The 15,916-nt window shown below is 36.3% G+C and overlaps 1 protein-coding gene across 2 annotated transcripts in view; it reads left to right on the top strand.

Moving 5' to 3' along the window:
- ANXA13 (annexin A13) overlaps window positions 1-14,972 on the top strand; it is a 76,389-nt gene extending 61,417 nt beyond the window's left edge. For both annotated transcript variants that reach the window (XM_051971059.1, XM_051971060.1), the window contains 3 exons: window positions 3,333-3,408; window positions 8,327-8,439; window positions 14,495-14,972. In XM_051971059.1, coding sequence (XP_051827019.1) covers window positions 3,333-3,408; window positions 8,327-8,439; window positions 14,495-14,614 — 309 coding nt within the window. In that variant the 3' untranslated portion in view covers window positions 14,615-14,972. The remainder of the gene's footprint in view (window positions 1-3,332; window positions 3,409-8,326; window positions 8,440-14,494) is intronic.
- Window positions 14,973-15,916: the final 944 nt, after the last annotated feature.

Here is a 15,916-nt window from a genome sequence, read left to right as displayed (position 1 = left end):
TCACCCTAGGCACTATGCTAAGTGCTTTTTATAAACAGTATCTTATTCGATTCTCACAACAACCTTGGGAAGTCAATGCTATTTTATTATCCTTATTTTTACAGTTGAAGAAACTTACTAATCCAAGGTCACCTAGCCAGTAAGTGCCTGAGACTAGATTTGAACTTTTTGATTCCCCTACCATTATGCCAATAATCTTATCATCTGATTAACAATTTTATTATATAGTCTCAAAACCTCACAAAATCTTTACACACATTTTTAAAAGGGGAAGGGGTTCTGAATTTGATGTTTCATGATGTGAAGAACTCCTAGTGTGAAACTCCCTTCACCCCATCTATAATTTATAGGTTTAGAGACTCACATGGGCAAGGAGATAAGGTGCTTTGCTCATGGTCACAGAACTAAGTATGTTGTCAGAGATGCAACTTGAACCCAGTCTTTGGGATCATAGAGTACAGGAGTATAGATTTAAATGTAGATGGTGGCTTAGAGAAAAATGGTGACTCAGTGGAAAGAATACTGGTTCTGGAATTAGGAAGATCTGAGTTAAAATCCAACTTTAGATACTTACCAGCTATGTGAGCTTGGGCAAGTCACTTGAAGTCTGCCTCAGTTTCCTCAACTGTAAATAGGATTTGCCTTAACATAGTCCCTGGCATATAGTATGCATTATATAAATACTTATTTCTTTCCAGTTCCTTAAAAGTCATCAAGTCCCACAATCTCATTTTACAGATGAAGAAATTAATAAACTAAAAAGTTAAGTCAATTGCCCAAGAATACACAGCTAGTAAGTCTACAAATTCAAATCAAAACTTTAGAAAAATCACTCCCTCTACTCAGTAGTTGACCCCAGAATCAAATACTTTCTGCCTGAAGGCTAAGCTTCCATGTACTACAAACCATGCCCCCCTCCCCACATCATGTCATCATTGTTTCCTGTAGGGTATTTTATATTTGTATATGAATGTTCAAAACATACTACATAAAATCCTCTGGTGTTTATCCCAAGACCCCAATTATTTATAAAGCCTAGTACAGTTCTTCATCAAATTCAATGTTATATATTTTCTTCCCAAGGAATGGCTTTCAATATTTCTGATTTCCAAACATGTTCCCCCAAACTCAGAACAAGACTTGCCTTTCTCTTTATTTGCCTGCCCTGAGCTTGGCCCAGGCAGTATTTGTGTTAAGCTAATCACAATTTACACTAAACTTCAGAGTCTATAAATATTTGAATAGAAGCCTAATGTGCAGTGTGGTGCTTCAGGGAGATATACTGGCCTATGAGGATTGTAGAATGGTTTGGATATTCACCAGACTCAAGAAAGAGAGACAGCCTTGGCACTGTGGATGAAAGGCTGCCCCGAAATAGCAAGATCTGTTTTCAAATCTTGCCTTAGAGGTATGCTGGCTGTGTGATTGTGGGCAAATAATGTAACCTCTCTGTGCCCCTAGAATTCTCTATGACTACATTGTTGGATTGCCTCAGTAAAGGCTATTTCTACATTGTAATTCCATCCATAGAGGAAACACCAAATCTGGATGGTGAAAAAGAATGAGAAAGGGGTCATGTTAGGTGTGATCTCTTTTCTCAGTGATCTGTTCTAACCCCACCTCACTCTAACCCCTCCTAGAGAAGAAAGTTTATTTTGTAGACTTTAAAGTACTCAATTTTACTTCACCTTGCTACTAGCCCACATTTATACAGCTCTTTAAGGTTTGCAAAATGCTTCATCTACACTATATCTTCTATGAACCTCACCCATTCTAAAAAATGGGTACTTGGAGTATTGTTCTGCTCATTTTGCAATTGGGGAGACCGGGGCAAGATTAATTGCAAAAGTATGTTAATAAATTTTTAACCGGTGTCAGAAAAAAAAAAAAACTAGACAAGGCACACTAAAGTTTATTCATGTTTTTTATACTTTCTTAAGTCTAGATAATCAACAAATAATCAGATATCAGATACTTAAAAATAATAATACAGCCCCTACTAAATCATCTTTTATTCTTATATCACAGTCATCTGGACATATCCATCAACATTCTCTCCCCTTCCATTCCTAGAATTGAGTACTCTCTTGTAACAAAGAAAAGTGGTTCAACAAAAATAAGCAAGACATGACTGAGTATAATAATGCATACAACATAGTCTCCCACATCTCTAATGATAAATATTTCATTCTTTTCCAGGATCATTGCTTTTTTGTCATTTGCTTGGACATCGGCCATTTTTAGGGATCTTTTCATTTGCATTATTGTAGTCACTTTGTATATTATTGTTTTGGTTCTGCTGATTTCACTCTGCTTCCATTCATACCAGTCTTCCAAACTTTCTCTGAATTCCTCAGATCTGTCATTTCTTACTGCACCATAATATTCAATCACTTTCACAAACCATAGTGTTTTTTTCAGACATTCCTCCAGTTCCTTAATCCCACAAAAAGGTACTGTTATAAATATTTTGATACACATTGCAATTTTTTCTGTCTCTAAATTCCTTTGGTTACATACTCAGTAGTTGGATAGCTAAGACACTGGTATGACCAACTTAGTCACTTTGGTTAAATAATTCCAAATTATCCAGAGGGTTTGGAGCAATTTACAACTCTGCTAACAATGAATTAGTGCATCTGTTTTCATACAGTCCTTCCAAAATTGACTCCATTTTGTGTCTCTTTGCCAATTTTCAAAGTATAAGGTCCTCCAATGGATGCATGATTTGATCCTTCTTCACCAACATGGTCAGCATTTTAGTATAAGATCATACTTTCTCAAAAGTCATACCACTGCATGTACATAATGGTACACATGTGTTTTAACTATAATAGAATACAATAGATGTGTTACTTCTCTTGTTTCAGTCAATTTTATTTAAGTGATCTAAATTTTACATTATCTTTAAAGTTAAATCCTCCTAATAATAGCCCCTCTTGACCTTAGAATTTAGATAGCTTCACATGTTGTATGATCCCCCATTCCTTTATTTGTGTACTTCCATTTTTGAACCCAAGATCAGATCTTGATATGTATCTTGATAAAAATTCAATATTTGTGCCTTATGGATAAAGAAATAGGCACAGGGAATTGAAGTTACTTTCTCAGGGCAAAATCCATTAGAACTCATATTTTGAACTAGACAGCAATAAGAGACTTGGCAAGGACCAGTATGGCCAGGTTCAAGTTAAACTGCTGAGCTTCAATCTGCCAGGGCTCAGTAGCTTCTGTTCACCAGGAAGTTAACACTCTCTTCACAAAAACAAAAACAAAAACAAAAAAAAAACACCCCAAAATTTCTAACAACGGCATTTTGATTTTATCTTTAGTTAATCGGCAAGGATATTGAAGAGGCCATTGAAGAAGAAACATCTGGTGATATGAAGAAGGCCTATTTAACTCTAGGTAACATCAGGTTGGGAGAATCCTCTCATCAAAACAATCAGTTCTTAATAGCCCATGTCTGAAACCTACTAATATAATTAATGGTAATGATAAATAGAATCCAAGCAATAAGCCCCAATGAGTCAAGGATGCCTTCTTCTATTTTGTTTCCCTTAACATTTTGTAAGAAAAAGAGCACTTTTGGGGAAAAAAAGAAAGAAAAAGAAAAAGAAATCTACTGTGAGAAGGGGGAAGGGAGTCCTGATTTTAAAACTTGCCAGGAAAACACCAGGCTACTCACTCTCTAGTCTTTGCCGATAGGCAGGAAATAGCAGAGATGGGACAAGAGGAGCATGCCTTGGCAGAAGCCCTTCTTTTTGCAAGACCTAGAGTGAAAGCATTGTCCATTGTCCACTATCCAACAGTAAAGAGTCCAGGGCACCATACCAAAGGGAACTAAAAAGAGTATTCCCAGAAGAAGGAGGACAATGTGAAAAAAATTAAAAAACAACCCTGGAAGTTAAAAAAATGTTCTCAAATTGCCAAACATTTCTTTTCTCCCCCCCAAAAAATAATGGCAGTAATTGATTGTTTCATCCACACTAGCTTTGCATTCAGATTAGTGGAACCTCTGCCATGATCTATGTAGGCATGAATGTCCCTAGTGTTGCTCATGACTCATACTGAATAAACGCATAAGATCTAGCACAAAGACTGTGCTTTGGGCTTAAAGAAGGATTCTTTAAACAGGATCTTGGATTCTTCAGACCTAACAAATCCTTCCCCCCCCTCACAAGACAAAGGTCTTCACTTCTTAAACATTTGACATCATTGTCCCAAATTCCTATATGAGAAGAGACAAATGAAAAATTGGGATCCCAAATGGCAACAAAATTCATAATAATAACTAATACTTGAATAGCATTTTAGGGTTTACAAAACACTTTATTATGAAACTACTAAGCAGCACAGTCCTGGATCTGGAATCAGAAAGACTTGAATTCAAATCCTGCCTAAGACAATTACTAGCTGTGTGACCCTGGGCAAATCAACTAATCTCTGTCTGAGTTTCCTGATATTTAAATGAGGAATAGTGCCTACCTCCCAGGATGGTTGTGAGGATCAAACAAAATAATATTTGTTAAACACTTTGAGAATCTTAAAGTTCAATATAAATATTAGCTGCTATTATTATTATTATTATATCATCTGATCTTCATAAAACTCTGTGTGGCAGATGACTGGATATTTTACTGCTACTTTAAAGATAAGGAAACTGAGACTCCTGGAATCAAATGATTTTGCCCTAATCACATAGCTAGTAGCAGTCTGGGCGTCTAAGTGGCACAGTAGATACAGCAGTGGACTTAGAATCAGGAAGACTCATTTTTCTGAATTCAAATCCAGCCTCAGACACTTACTAGCTATATAACCATAGACAAGTACCCTGTTTGCCTCTGTTCCTTATATGTAAAATGAACTGGAGATGGAAATGGTGAACCACTCCTGTATTTCTGCCAAGAAAACCCAAATGGGGTTTGATGAATCAGACATGACTGAACAATAGTTCAGTCCAAGGGAAGACTTGAATCTAGAGTTCCCCTAAGTTCAAGTGTAGCCTTTGTTCCACTTAAAGCATGCTTCTGACAAATTAAAATGTAATTTAAAAAAAGATTTCTCCAAAAAGGAATGATACAAATCTTTACAACTATGGTAACTATATTTAATCACGGAGTCTTCATTCATTCTTAGTAGACATTTGACTGGGGAAGGAGTTACAGTGAAGTATTCTTGCTTACCCCTGTATGATATCACAGTGACTCCCAGCCTCACAATCAATGACAGCCTATCTGACTGATTCCCTTCCTCCTTCCTATCCTCCAACTTCTGATAGTGTAGGGGAGCCATCAGAGATGTGCCCATTGTCCAATCACTCTTCCTTTCTATAAAACTGAGTTATTTACAGCCCTTGGAATGTCCTTCTTAGCAATTCTAATAAATTCCTGCTTTCACTGACCACGAGGAGAGTCCACTTGAAGAAAATTCTTTTTAAAATAGCATATTTTTCCAAGTAATTGAATGGAGAGGAAATACATGAAGAAATAAATAAATATGGAATATACAGATATCATTGTGTGAAAATTATAGGAAGGGGGAGGTTTGCCTTAAATTGGGCCCCTCAGAATCTCAGATATAACAACTCCCAAATCAGTCATCCTCAATTCTGATTCCTTATTTTCTCTCAGTATCAGTATCTTTTTCAAGAAAAGATTAAGAAGTTATATTTAATTAGTTGGAAAGAATGGGTTTGAACTATGTGTTTTTCTTTCACCATGGAAACTACAGGTGCCTATAGGAGACATTTGTCCCACAAGCTAAAAACAAAGGTTTCAGGGGAGACAGTTTTCTACCTTTATTCCACCCTTTTTAGAGTCATGGGAAAACCTAACTGCCTATCTTCCTCTCATATTGCTAATGAGTAGAGATAATCTATGAGGCTAATTTTGGAAACAAGATTCATCACCTGCTGAGGTGTGACAGACACACATGCCCTTTTGCTAATTTCATTATTTATAATGATTATAAATAATGACTAGAGTTTTTTTTAAAAAAACTTACCTCACTTTATTCACATATTTGTTTTAATAGTCAAATCATCACTGTGCTGTGAATATGGGTTAAGATTGCTAATGTTATTAGTAAAGATAGATAACCATTAATCTCAGGAGAAGGAAGACTAATCAATAACATGTCCAGGAGTTGGACTGTACCCAGTGTAATTTCTTTAGCAATCATCCAGAGATTGAAAAGAGAGCATGTTTAACAAATCTGAACATTTCATCAAGCTAGATATGGTTAAGGATGGGGCAAATATGTTCAATAATAAAAGGATAGGTTGAAAATTGTAAATACTTTCAGTCATTTGAGGTGACAGAATCAGGATCCAAAAAAATGTTGACAGATTAGAATGTTGGATTGTAATTTAATACAGATAAAAGTAAAAATCTGTATTTGGGATCAAATAATCAATTTCACAAATACAAGATGAAGAACGTATGATAACAGTTTCCATGAAAAAGATTGGAGGATTTTAGTAGACTAACCTGTTGATATGAATCATTGTGATATGACAGCAGGACTCTAAAAAAGAGAAATAAACTGACCAAGCTCTGGGTGAAGAATAATAAAATTTGCCTAAATGCCAAAGAATGAATTCTGGTGCTAATAGAAAATCATGAGGTGAACTCAACTTAGTAAAGTAATGCTATGTTATTCTAGAGAAAGTACTTGTTGGAAAAAGATTGTAGAAAGAATGATGTCTACTAAGCATTGGACAAATTTGTTTACAAAAGTCCATTTCTGTGTCCCACAAATTAAAAGGAACTGGGAAAAGATTCAAAGAAGAACCATAAAGATGATCTGAGGATTACAAAATAAGACCTAAAAGGAAAAAATTAGGGGCATTGAAATTATCCAGCTTATGAAACAAAAATTGTAGGCAATTTATTTGTATTCGGGGATATGAAATTTTATTGTACTGAGAAATTGCTGATGAGTTCATCATGATTCTATCTGGAACTCAACTGCAATCTAACAGTTGTGGCTTATGTGTACTGCTATACTCCAAAGATCTGTGATTTCATCAGAGAAGATGGTTCTTTCACTGAAACAGACCACAACCCCTCTAAGCCTTAGTAGGTAATCTTTATAAATTCATTCAAAGAGCATTTATTAAGCCCCTACTATGTGATGGGCAATAGAATTAAAAAAAAAATGAAAAGAGCCCCTGCCCTACAGGAAAAGATATGACTATATACAAATACAAAAGGCAGTTAGGTGGTGCAGTGGATAGAGCACTGGGCTTGAAACAAGGCATTTTATTTACCTCCTGTTTACCTCAGTTCCTCATCTGTAAAAAAGCCAGAGAAGAAAATGGCAAATCACTCTAGTATCCTTGCCAAGAAAATTCCAAATGGGATCACAGCTCATTTTACAAACACAGTTAAGTGACTTGACCAGCTATTAAGTGTCTGAGACAAGATTTGAATTCAAGAAGATGAATCTTCTGTCCTAGTTTCAAGCCCAATGCTTTATCCACTGTTCCACACTAGTTGCATGGAATAGAGCTGAGTAAGAGTGAAGCAGCAGTGATGACTTTGAGATTGTGGGTCTAAGTGCCTGGAAGGATGATGGTGCCCTTAACAGAAATAGGGAAAGTTCATAAAAGAGGAAGATTTGGAAATAAAGAACATGAGTGTTGCTGAATTAAGATACTGACAGGACATAAGTAAATTCGTGCTCCTGACTCTAACTCTGTGACGAAAAAAAAATTCATCAATTGGTACCTCATGCTCTCTTAATGAACTTATCTAACATGGTCTTTGGACCATAGGTATGCAATTAATTGAAGAGACTTTCCAATTCAGTAGGATCTGCCATAGCTTAGCTGACATTGCTTTTGAGAGTTTAGGAGTATCTCCATGCCAGGAAGAGTTAGTATTCCCCAGTAAGAAGATTTTAGTGGAGAATTCAGACTATGAAGAACTGTATTTTGACCATAAAGCCTTTTCCACCCTCGTCTGGGAAAATGGGACTTGGTTATATGAAATCCCCTTCCCCATAAGGTTCTTCAAAATAGGAGAAATTCTCCTTTGTTCAGAATTATTGTCCAAGTGTGACTTTGGCTGAATAATAGGCTTTTGGATGAAAGACCTACTTCAGATCCCATCTTATGACAAGTTAGAATTAACCCTTCCTCTCCACAACTATTTCCACCCAAGCACTGCCTTAACATCATCAGTGGATTCAAAAGCAGCTGTTGCCTGGTGATCTCCTTTAATAACCTAGTTCTTCTCCAGCTACCTCAGTTTTCCTTTCTTATGAGTAAGTATGGGGCATAAAAATGGCTCATTTTCTCCTTTCCCTTGGTCCTGCCCAGTGAAATGTTCCCGAGACTGTCAAGGTTACTTTGCTGAGCTCCTGTACAAGTCCATGAAAGGAATTGGGACTGATGAGGAGACTTTGATCCGAATCATTGTTACCAGAGCTGAGGTAAGAGAGCAAAAATACTACTTTGAGGAGACTTTTAGCATTAATATCAAGAAGTCTTTGTGAAGCAACAGTTTGATGATTTTGTTTACTTGTTTGTCTGTTTCTTTGTAAAGTGGCAATGTGTAAGGGATTTTACAGAAAAAGTAAAACAAATAGAAGTCCCTGTCTGAGGCAGTGCAGTGGATAGAGTGTTGAAGTTGAAATCTGGAAATCCAGATTTCAGATCCTGCCACAGACCCTCACTAGCTATATGTCACTGGGCAAGTCACTTAACCTTGATTTCTTGATCTGTAAAATGGAGTAATAATCATCTCTCATGATTGTTGTGAGGATGAAAATGAATTAATATTTGTAAAGCACTCTTCAAACTTTAAAGAGCTATAAAAACTAGTTATTGCTATTATCATCATATATCATCATCACACATGTTGCCCAAGATCATCATTTCCATGCTTTACTTTATATTTTGCATTAAAAATAGGAAATATATTTGTGATTTCAATGGTATAGAATTTCCTGCACAAGAAAATTCTCTCTACTAAGGAAAATTGGTGCTTTCTCTGAAATTAATAGTTTTTGAAAGTTTTATTTTTTTAACAGATATAAAATGATTTGCCCAGGGTCACACAGCCAATATGTGTAAGAGGGAGTATTTGAACTGCTTTAGGCCAGTTTTCTCCCCACTACAACTACTACTCTTACTCCTACTAGTATTACTTTTCTTCCTCCTCCTCCTATCTCTTCCCTTCCTCCTTCTTCTTCCCTTCTTCCCCTACTTCTCCTTCTCTTTTTCCTTTCTTCTTCCTCTTGCTCCTTCTTCCTCTTCCTTCTCCTTTTTTCACTTCCTCCTCCTTGTCCTCATCCTCATCCTTTCTCTTATTCCTCCTCCTCCTCTTCCTTGTTCTTCCTCTTCTCTTTTTCTTTCTCTCTCATTCTCACTCTGTGTGTGTTTCTCTCTTTTATGTAAAAAGACAAAAACCTAATCATTGCTTCTATTTCTGTGGCACATAGTTAAAAAGAACTCAAGTCAAAGTACAGCATAGGTATCTGTTGCTTCTGTGGGTGGTGACAAAAGTATAAGTGTCCTTGTTCCCATTATAAGGAAAGTCAAATAGAAATCCAAATGTCATAGAATAGTAGCAATTCTATATCACCTGCCTCCTAGTCTTAATCTCTGCAATAATCTGTAGAAATACCGGAAGGCAGAAGACAGTAAATATGGACAGCACAATCTGCCTTAGCAGCTTAGGACCAAGAGTCAAGCTTCACAATTCAAACTCTAAGACAATGCTTCCCAAATGGTGGTTTTCAGTGAGTGGAATGCAAAGAAAACGTGTTATAATAGACAAGTCCATGACTATCAGCCTATCTCCATCCAAACAACTGGGACTGTTCCAATTGGAATGGATAGCTTAGAGGGGAGTAGTTTCCCATTTTGTAGGGTCTTCAAACAAAGAGTGGTCATTTGGCGGGGACAGGTATGGGTTGGACCAGATGGCTACTGAGATATCTTCCAACCCTAAAATTCTGTTATTCTGTGATAATTTGTTATCTGCAATTTACTAGAGGTTGATAAATGCATTCATATGACTGAAAATTGGTTTATTACTTTAAATAATGAACCTAACAATATGTATAAGTACTCAAATGTCATTCTGCCTTGACAGAGTGCATATAAAATAATAGCTGTCCATTTATATAAATTTGCTTTTACCACAGATATTTCTGTACTAGTTCCCATTAGCATATGCCAAATGTTAAAAATCTATAATTTCCCCATCTTCAGGAATATGTATACATCTACTACACCAAGGGATCTTTACAATCCATCATGCAAAATTGGATAAAATAGGAAAGTTTGAAAAAGAATAGAAAGCAATATTTTAATACCCAAGACTAATAATGAAAAATATTTGTATACCTTCCCTAAACACCAGATCCCCAATACAGAAGAAACACAATGGTGATGATAAGTAAACATCATTTTGTATTTACTTCTATTAGTCCTGAGTATGACAGGATTGAGTATGAGTCAGTATGGCATGGTACTTAATTCTTAAATCATTCCAGCAAAATTACCAAAAAGTGAATTTTATTTGGTTTGGGGATTTTTGGTGGCAATGAGTTAAGTGACTTGCCAAGGGTCACTGAGCTAGTAAGTGCTGGATTAGAATTCAGGTGCTTCTGACTTCAGGACCATTGTTTTAACTGCTGTGCCATATAGCTAACTACCTCCACAAGTAAATTTTAGAATAAAATTTGATTTTTTAAAAAGTGGAAATGGAGGGGCATCTAGGTGGCACAATGGATAGAACACCAGCCCTGAATTCAAGATAGACTCTTGCCTCAAATGCTGAGTAATAGTATGAGAAGAAAAACAAGTTAGATCTGAGAACACAAGATTCTCTTCTCAATTAGCTCTGTATTACTTGGTATTTTTTGGTAATAAGTAATGGAGGATGGAAGCACTTGGTGTGCTATAGTTCAAGGAGTCCAGAAGAGTTGGACACAGCCAAGTGACTGAACAGCCACAACAACAAAATGTAAAGAAATCATTTTAAAAGATTTGGCTACAAGATCGAATACCAGAGTTTTGTTCAGAACAAAGTTTTTCTCAAAAATCTGAAGAGCCCTTTTATAGGACACATTGCTAAATCACTTTGGAATAGTTCTTGGGACCTTTCCCATTATGAAACAGGGCAGGAGTAACTTTGCTAGAACAGGTGAATTAGTTACCTGCTGTCCGGGAAAGTTCTTTAAAGTGTGCAACCAGAAAATTCTTATTAAAGGCAGCATTCCATTCTTATCTGCAATGGGAAAATATTATAGAGAATGAAAAGGGGGGATTAAAAAAAGGAATAGTTAGAACCTACATAAATTGTCGCTCAAAAAAACTGTCAAAAGAAGGGAGTAATTTTGATCCACAGCCTTTTGACAAATAATATAAAACATCTGGTACCAGATTTAAATAGAAATTAGCAACTAGAAAGCTATTTCTTCTTTATTTTTATTCTTGGAATGGTTTTTCACTTTCCTTCTTCTTTATCATTTCCCCTTTTCATTCCCTGTCTTTTTCTATTTATTCTTTTTCCTGTTATTGCCTTTCTTCTCTTTTTTTATCCTTTTTTCTTTCTCCCCTCTTCCTTTTCTTCTCCCTCCTTGCATCTTTCCCTTTTTCTCCTCTCAAGGACTAGACTTCCCAGGGACAAATAGCCATTCATTAAACTCCTTTCCTAACTATCACTAACATTCAATGGGGATGCAACTTGAAAGTAGTAATGGAAGGTTACTCTTAATTCCAGTGGGATTGGAGTAGCAGAGTACAGTGGAAGACATTATTGACTATATTGTCTAATACATGTTAAATATTGGAGCAACATTCTACCTATCTGGGCTTCAAATAATAAATAAAATAAAATGATGGAGATCTTTAAGATACCTCTCAATTGTAATCAGATTGAAAGAAAAGCACAGGAACATAGTTAATCAACAAACTGGAGTCATGAAGCATGATTACGTCATTCCCATGGGGATCACAGAATGGAAAAACAGAGAAAATATGGTGGTAGGAGTATACCATTGTCCAGTGGTTCTCAAAGTGTGTTCCAAGGGCTTCTCAACATTCCCCAAATTATCTTGGGGAGTCTGTGAGATCAAAACTATTTTCATAATAACACTAAGATTTTATTTTTTAATTCAGTAAACATGAATAAATAAAATCCATATAAATAGAAACTCTTTGTGGTCTTCTCAATATTTTTTTAGGAATGTCAAGGAGTTCTGACACAAAAAAGTTTGAGAAACACTGTTCTAAACAAAGGCTTTTAAACTGTGGATTGCAACTCTATGTTGGGGTACCTCTGTATTAGGGATACAGTGGAGTCTCCTACACTGAACCAAGCCTGAAATAGCAAGAAGAGAGGGAAAAACTATCTTCTTCATGAGCACTTGCCAAATTCGGATGAAAACTATGAGACAGACAGGAGAGGCCATTGTGCATACGTTTATTTTCCAAGCCCTGTTTGCCACAGCCAGGCCAGCATGCTTAGTTGAGGGTATCATGTTTTGTGGGCTTGTGTAATTAATCCACACTGAAATGTGCTAGAGTAAATGGTTTCTATACTTTTTCTTTTATCTCTTTTTTTCCTCTTTAATATCCCCAACTGAAGTGGGGATCATGAAGTTATGACTTATTATCAGTAAGTATTTTATTTGTATACCTATTTTATATCTATATACCTGGGATCATGTAAAAATTTCTCAGGTATAAAGGAATCGTGAATGGAAAAAGTTTAAGAAGCCTTGCTATAGTCCACCAGATCAGTTAGACACACTGGATGATGAGAGCACAAAGCTACCAAAAGTAAGATCTGGTTATGGATCAACTCTTTAAGATTTCATTCTTCCAAGGCACAGCACATATTTCTTTGCTTACCTCGCTGATAATTTTTAAATTTAGAGAGAGTAACATGAACTTCTATCATTCCAAAGCCAATGCTGACCAATAAGGAGGAATTAGTTGGTCAAGTTAAGATGAAAGGAAATTTAAGAGGCAATCATTTTGAGAAGTTTGTTATAAAAAAGAAGGGTAGTATCTTAAACTTTAAGCTAACTTATTTTGAAAAGGTTATAAAAGTGATGAATAGTATTTCATGGATTAAGACTCTAGAAAGGAAATGAGTTGAAGAAGAAGGAGTCCTCAAGAAAAAAATTCTTGTGATAGTACTAATTCTGATGAAAAAGAAAGATCTAAAGACAACTCATTGACCAATTCTAGATTTTAAATAACATATAAATAAAGGCAGGATTTTGTAGTGAATTTAGGGTCATTTCCAAAGTCAAGAAGACCTGGAGTCAGCTCTCATTTTTTGACTCATCTTGGATTTATAATTCTGGGCAAGCCTTTTAGCCTTTAGATGTCTAAGAAATTCTTTAAGACTCTAAGTGGCAAAGCAGTTGCCAGGCATCTTCATTGGTAAAGAGACTTTCTCACTTGGAATTCCCTATACAATGTCACAGTTTCAACCAAACATAAAAAAGATGCAAGAGATAAAAGACCCAGTAAGTCAATGGAGATGAGTACATCTCCTGATGTACTCCAGGACATCATCCTGAGATGTCAAGAAGGTTAAAGTCTAATTGAGGCTCAAAATAATTTCTAACAATTTAAAGAACTTCTTTATGTAAAATTAGGATCAAGAGGAAAAATCAAGCAATAACCAAGAATTTCAATGGAAAAGGAGAATGGGAAACAGATATTCAACTATTTCACTTCAATTTTTACTACCAAGAATGAGCTCTTAGGCTGGAAAGCAATTGTTCATAGGGAAGTGAGTTTTCCTTAAGAAGCCAATATGGTGACAGTTTTGTACTGCTGGCCCTGGGAACCAAAATCTCTGTCTCTCTCTGTCTCTGTCTCTGTCTCTATCTCTGTCTGTCTCGGTCAATCTCTTTCTCTCTCTGTCTCTGTCAATCTCTTTCTCTCTCTGTCTCGGTCAATCTCTTTCTCTCTCTGTCTCTGTCAATCTCTCTCTCTCTCTCTCTCTCTCTCTCTCTCTCTCTCTCTCTTGCCTTTCTCTGACTCTCACTTCTCCCTCCTTCTCACCCTTTCTCCATCTCTGTCTCTTTGTCTGTGTGTGTGTGTGTGTGTGTGTGTGTGTGTGTGTGTCCCACCTTCCCTCCTCAAAACCTAGGCAGGAACATATTTAACATATATAGGACTGCTTGCCATCTTGGGGGGGGGGGGGGAGGAGGGAGGGAGGGGAAAAAACGAAACATAAGTGATTGCAAGGGATAATGTTGTGTAAAAATTATCCTGGCATGGATTCTGTCAATACAAAGTTATTATTAAATAAAATTAAATTAAAAAAAAAAAACCTAGGCAGGAAGTGAAGACCACAACTAGAGCCCCCAATTTCTGAGTCTCAAGGCAGGAGCTCATGTTTAAACTGAAAAAATTCCTGATTAAAGGCTGCTTCTGGGTCCCAAAGGGAGTTGATTCATTCCAGCCCTGTTAAGAGGAAGCAAGCCATTCACCTGTCTTCTCTCCTAACAGGTTGATCTCCAAACAGTAAAAGAAAAGTTCCAAGAGAAGTACCAAAAATCTCTTGAAGACACCATTAAGTCTGACACATCTGGGGACTTCAGGAAGTTGCTGCTGAGTCTCCTACACTGAAGCTAGCCTGAAATAGCAAGAAAAGAGGGGAAAACTACCTTCATCATGGGCACTTGCCAAATTCGGATGAAAACTATGAGACAGACAGGAGAGGCCATTGTGCACACGTTTATTTTCCAAGCCCTGTTTGCCACAGCCAGGCCAGCATGCTTAGTTGAGAGTATCATGTTTTGTGGGCTTGTGTAATTAATCCACACTGAAATGTGCTAGAGTAAATGGTTTCTATACTTTTTCTTCTATCTCTTTTTTTCCTCTTTAATATGTCACAGAATGTTTACAGAGTACAACAGCAAAGTACTAAACCAGAAGCTAATGAAAAGGTATATGTTTATAATAAAAATGTATATACATTCAAAAAGGCGTTTATGTGTTAGAGGGGTAGGATTCTAGCTGGATTGAATGGTTAATGTCTGCATCAGGATTTAACAATAAGCAGATTCATTTATTTTCTTTCTGTTTATACTGTTCTTTTTCAGTGGGGGGAAGGAGTAGGGTATTGGAACTGTAATTCCACTGACACAAGAAAAAAATTTCTCAACTGACACAAGTCCTAACTGACACAATTCCCTTCCAACTTAACTATGTTAAAACATTATGGAGTGACTTAGCCTGGTCATATAACTAGTGTATATCAAAGTCAAGACTTGAACTCACATCCTTTCAATCCTAGACAAGCCGTTTTATCTACTGCACTCTACTAGTCCTCATATATACTTATATAGACTAATTCAATCAACAATACATAAAGTCTGGGCAATATGTTTAGCCCCTTTGGGCATGAGTTCTGTAACCTCAACCAAATAATCTCTGTAATACAAAGTGAAAAAATAATAATGGTATCAGAAGTGGTCATATAAAATAGATTTGGGAGAGCATAATGGTAAAAGAATATAAAAATAGAGATTCAGTTTGCAACATGGAGCAACCATGACTTAAAGACCCATCACAGATAACAGAGATTTTGCTATTTATTACATGAATAGTACACAAGCTCAAACAAATACAATTAAGTAAGGCAGAATCATAAATGAATGAACAATTTGCTATTGGAACTTACAACTTTTAAGGTCTCAAGAGAGGAAGGGAAAATAAAGGCAGGATCGAGGGAATAACAAGGATGAGTACTGAGATGATGAGACTAGGGAAAACTGAACTTCCATCAAGACTATCTCAAATATGCTAATCAAGACAGTCTGGGAAAATTCAAGTTCCCATCATAGTTGACAAATAGGAACTGGATGGTCTGTTTTTAGAAATTCCTGAGAATAAGCTAGTCAAACGCATGTCTTGGTCCAGAATTCT

This window comes from Antechinus flavipes, chromosome 1 (genome assembly GCF_016432865.1).
Source record: "Antechinus flavipes isolate AdamAnt ecotype Samford, QLD, Australia chromosome 1, AdamAnt_v2, whole genome shotgun sequence".
NCBI classification, from domain to species: domain Eukaryota; kingdom Metazoa; phylum Chordata; class Mammalia; order Dasyuromorphia; family Dasyuridae; genus Antechinus; species Antechinus flavipes.
The sequence above is the reverse complement of the archived record's forward strand: the minus strand, read 5'-3'. Positions and strand labels throughout refer to the sequence as shown.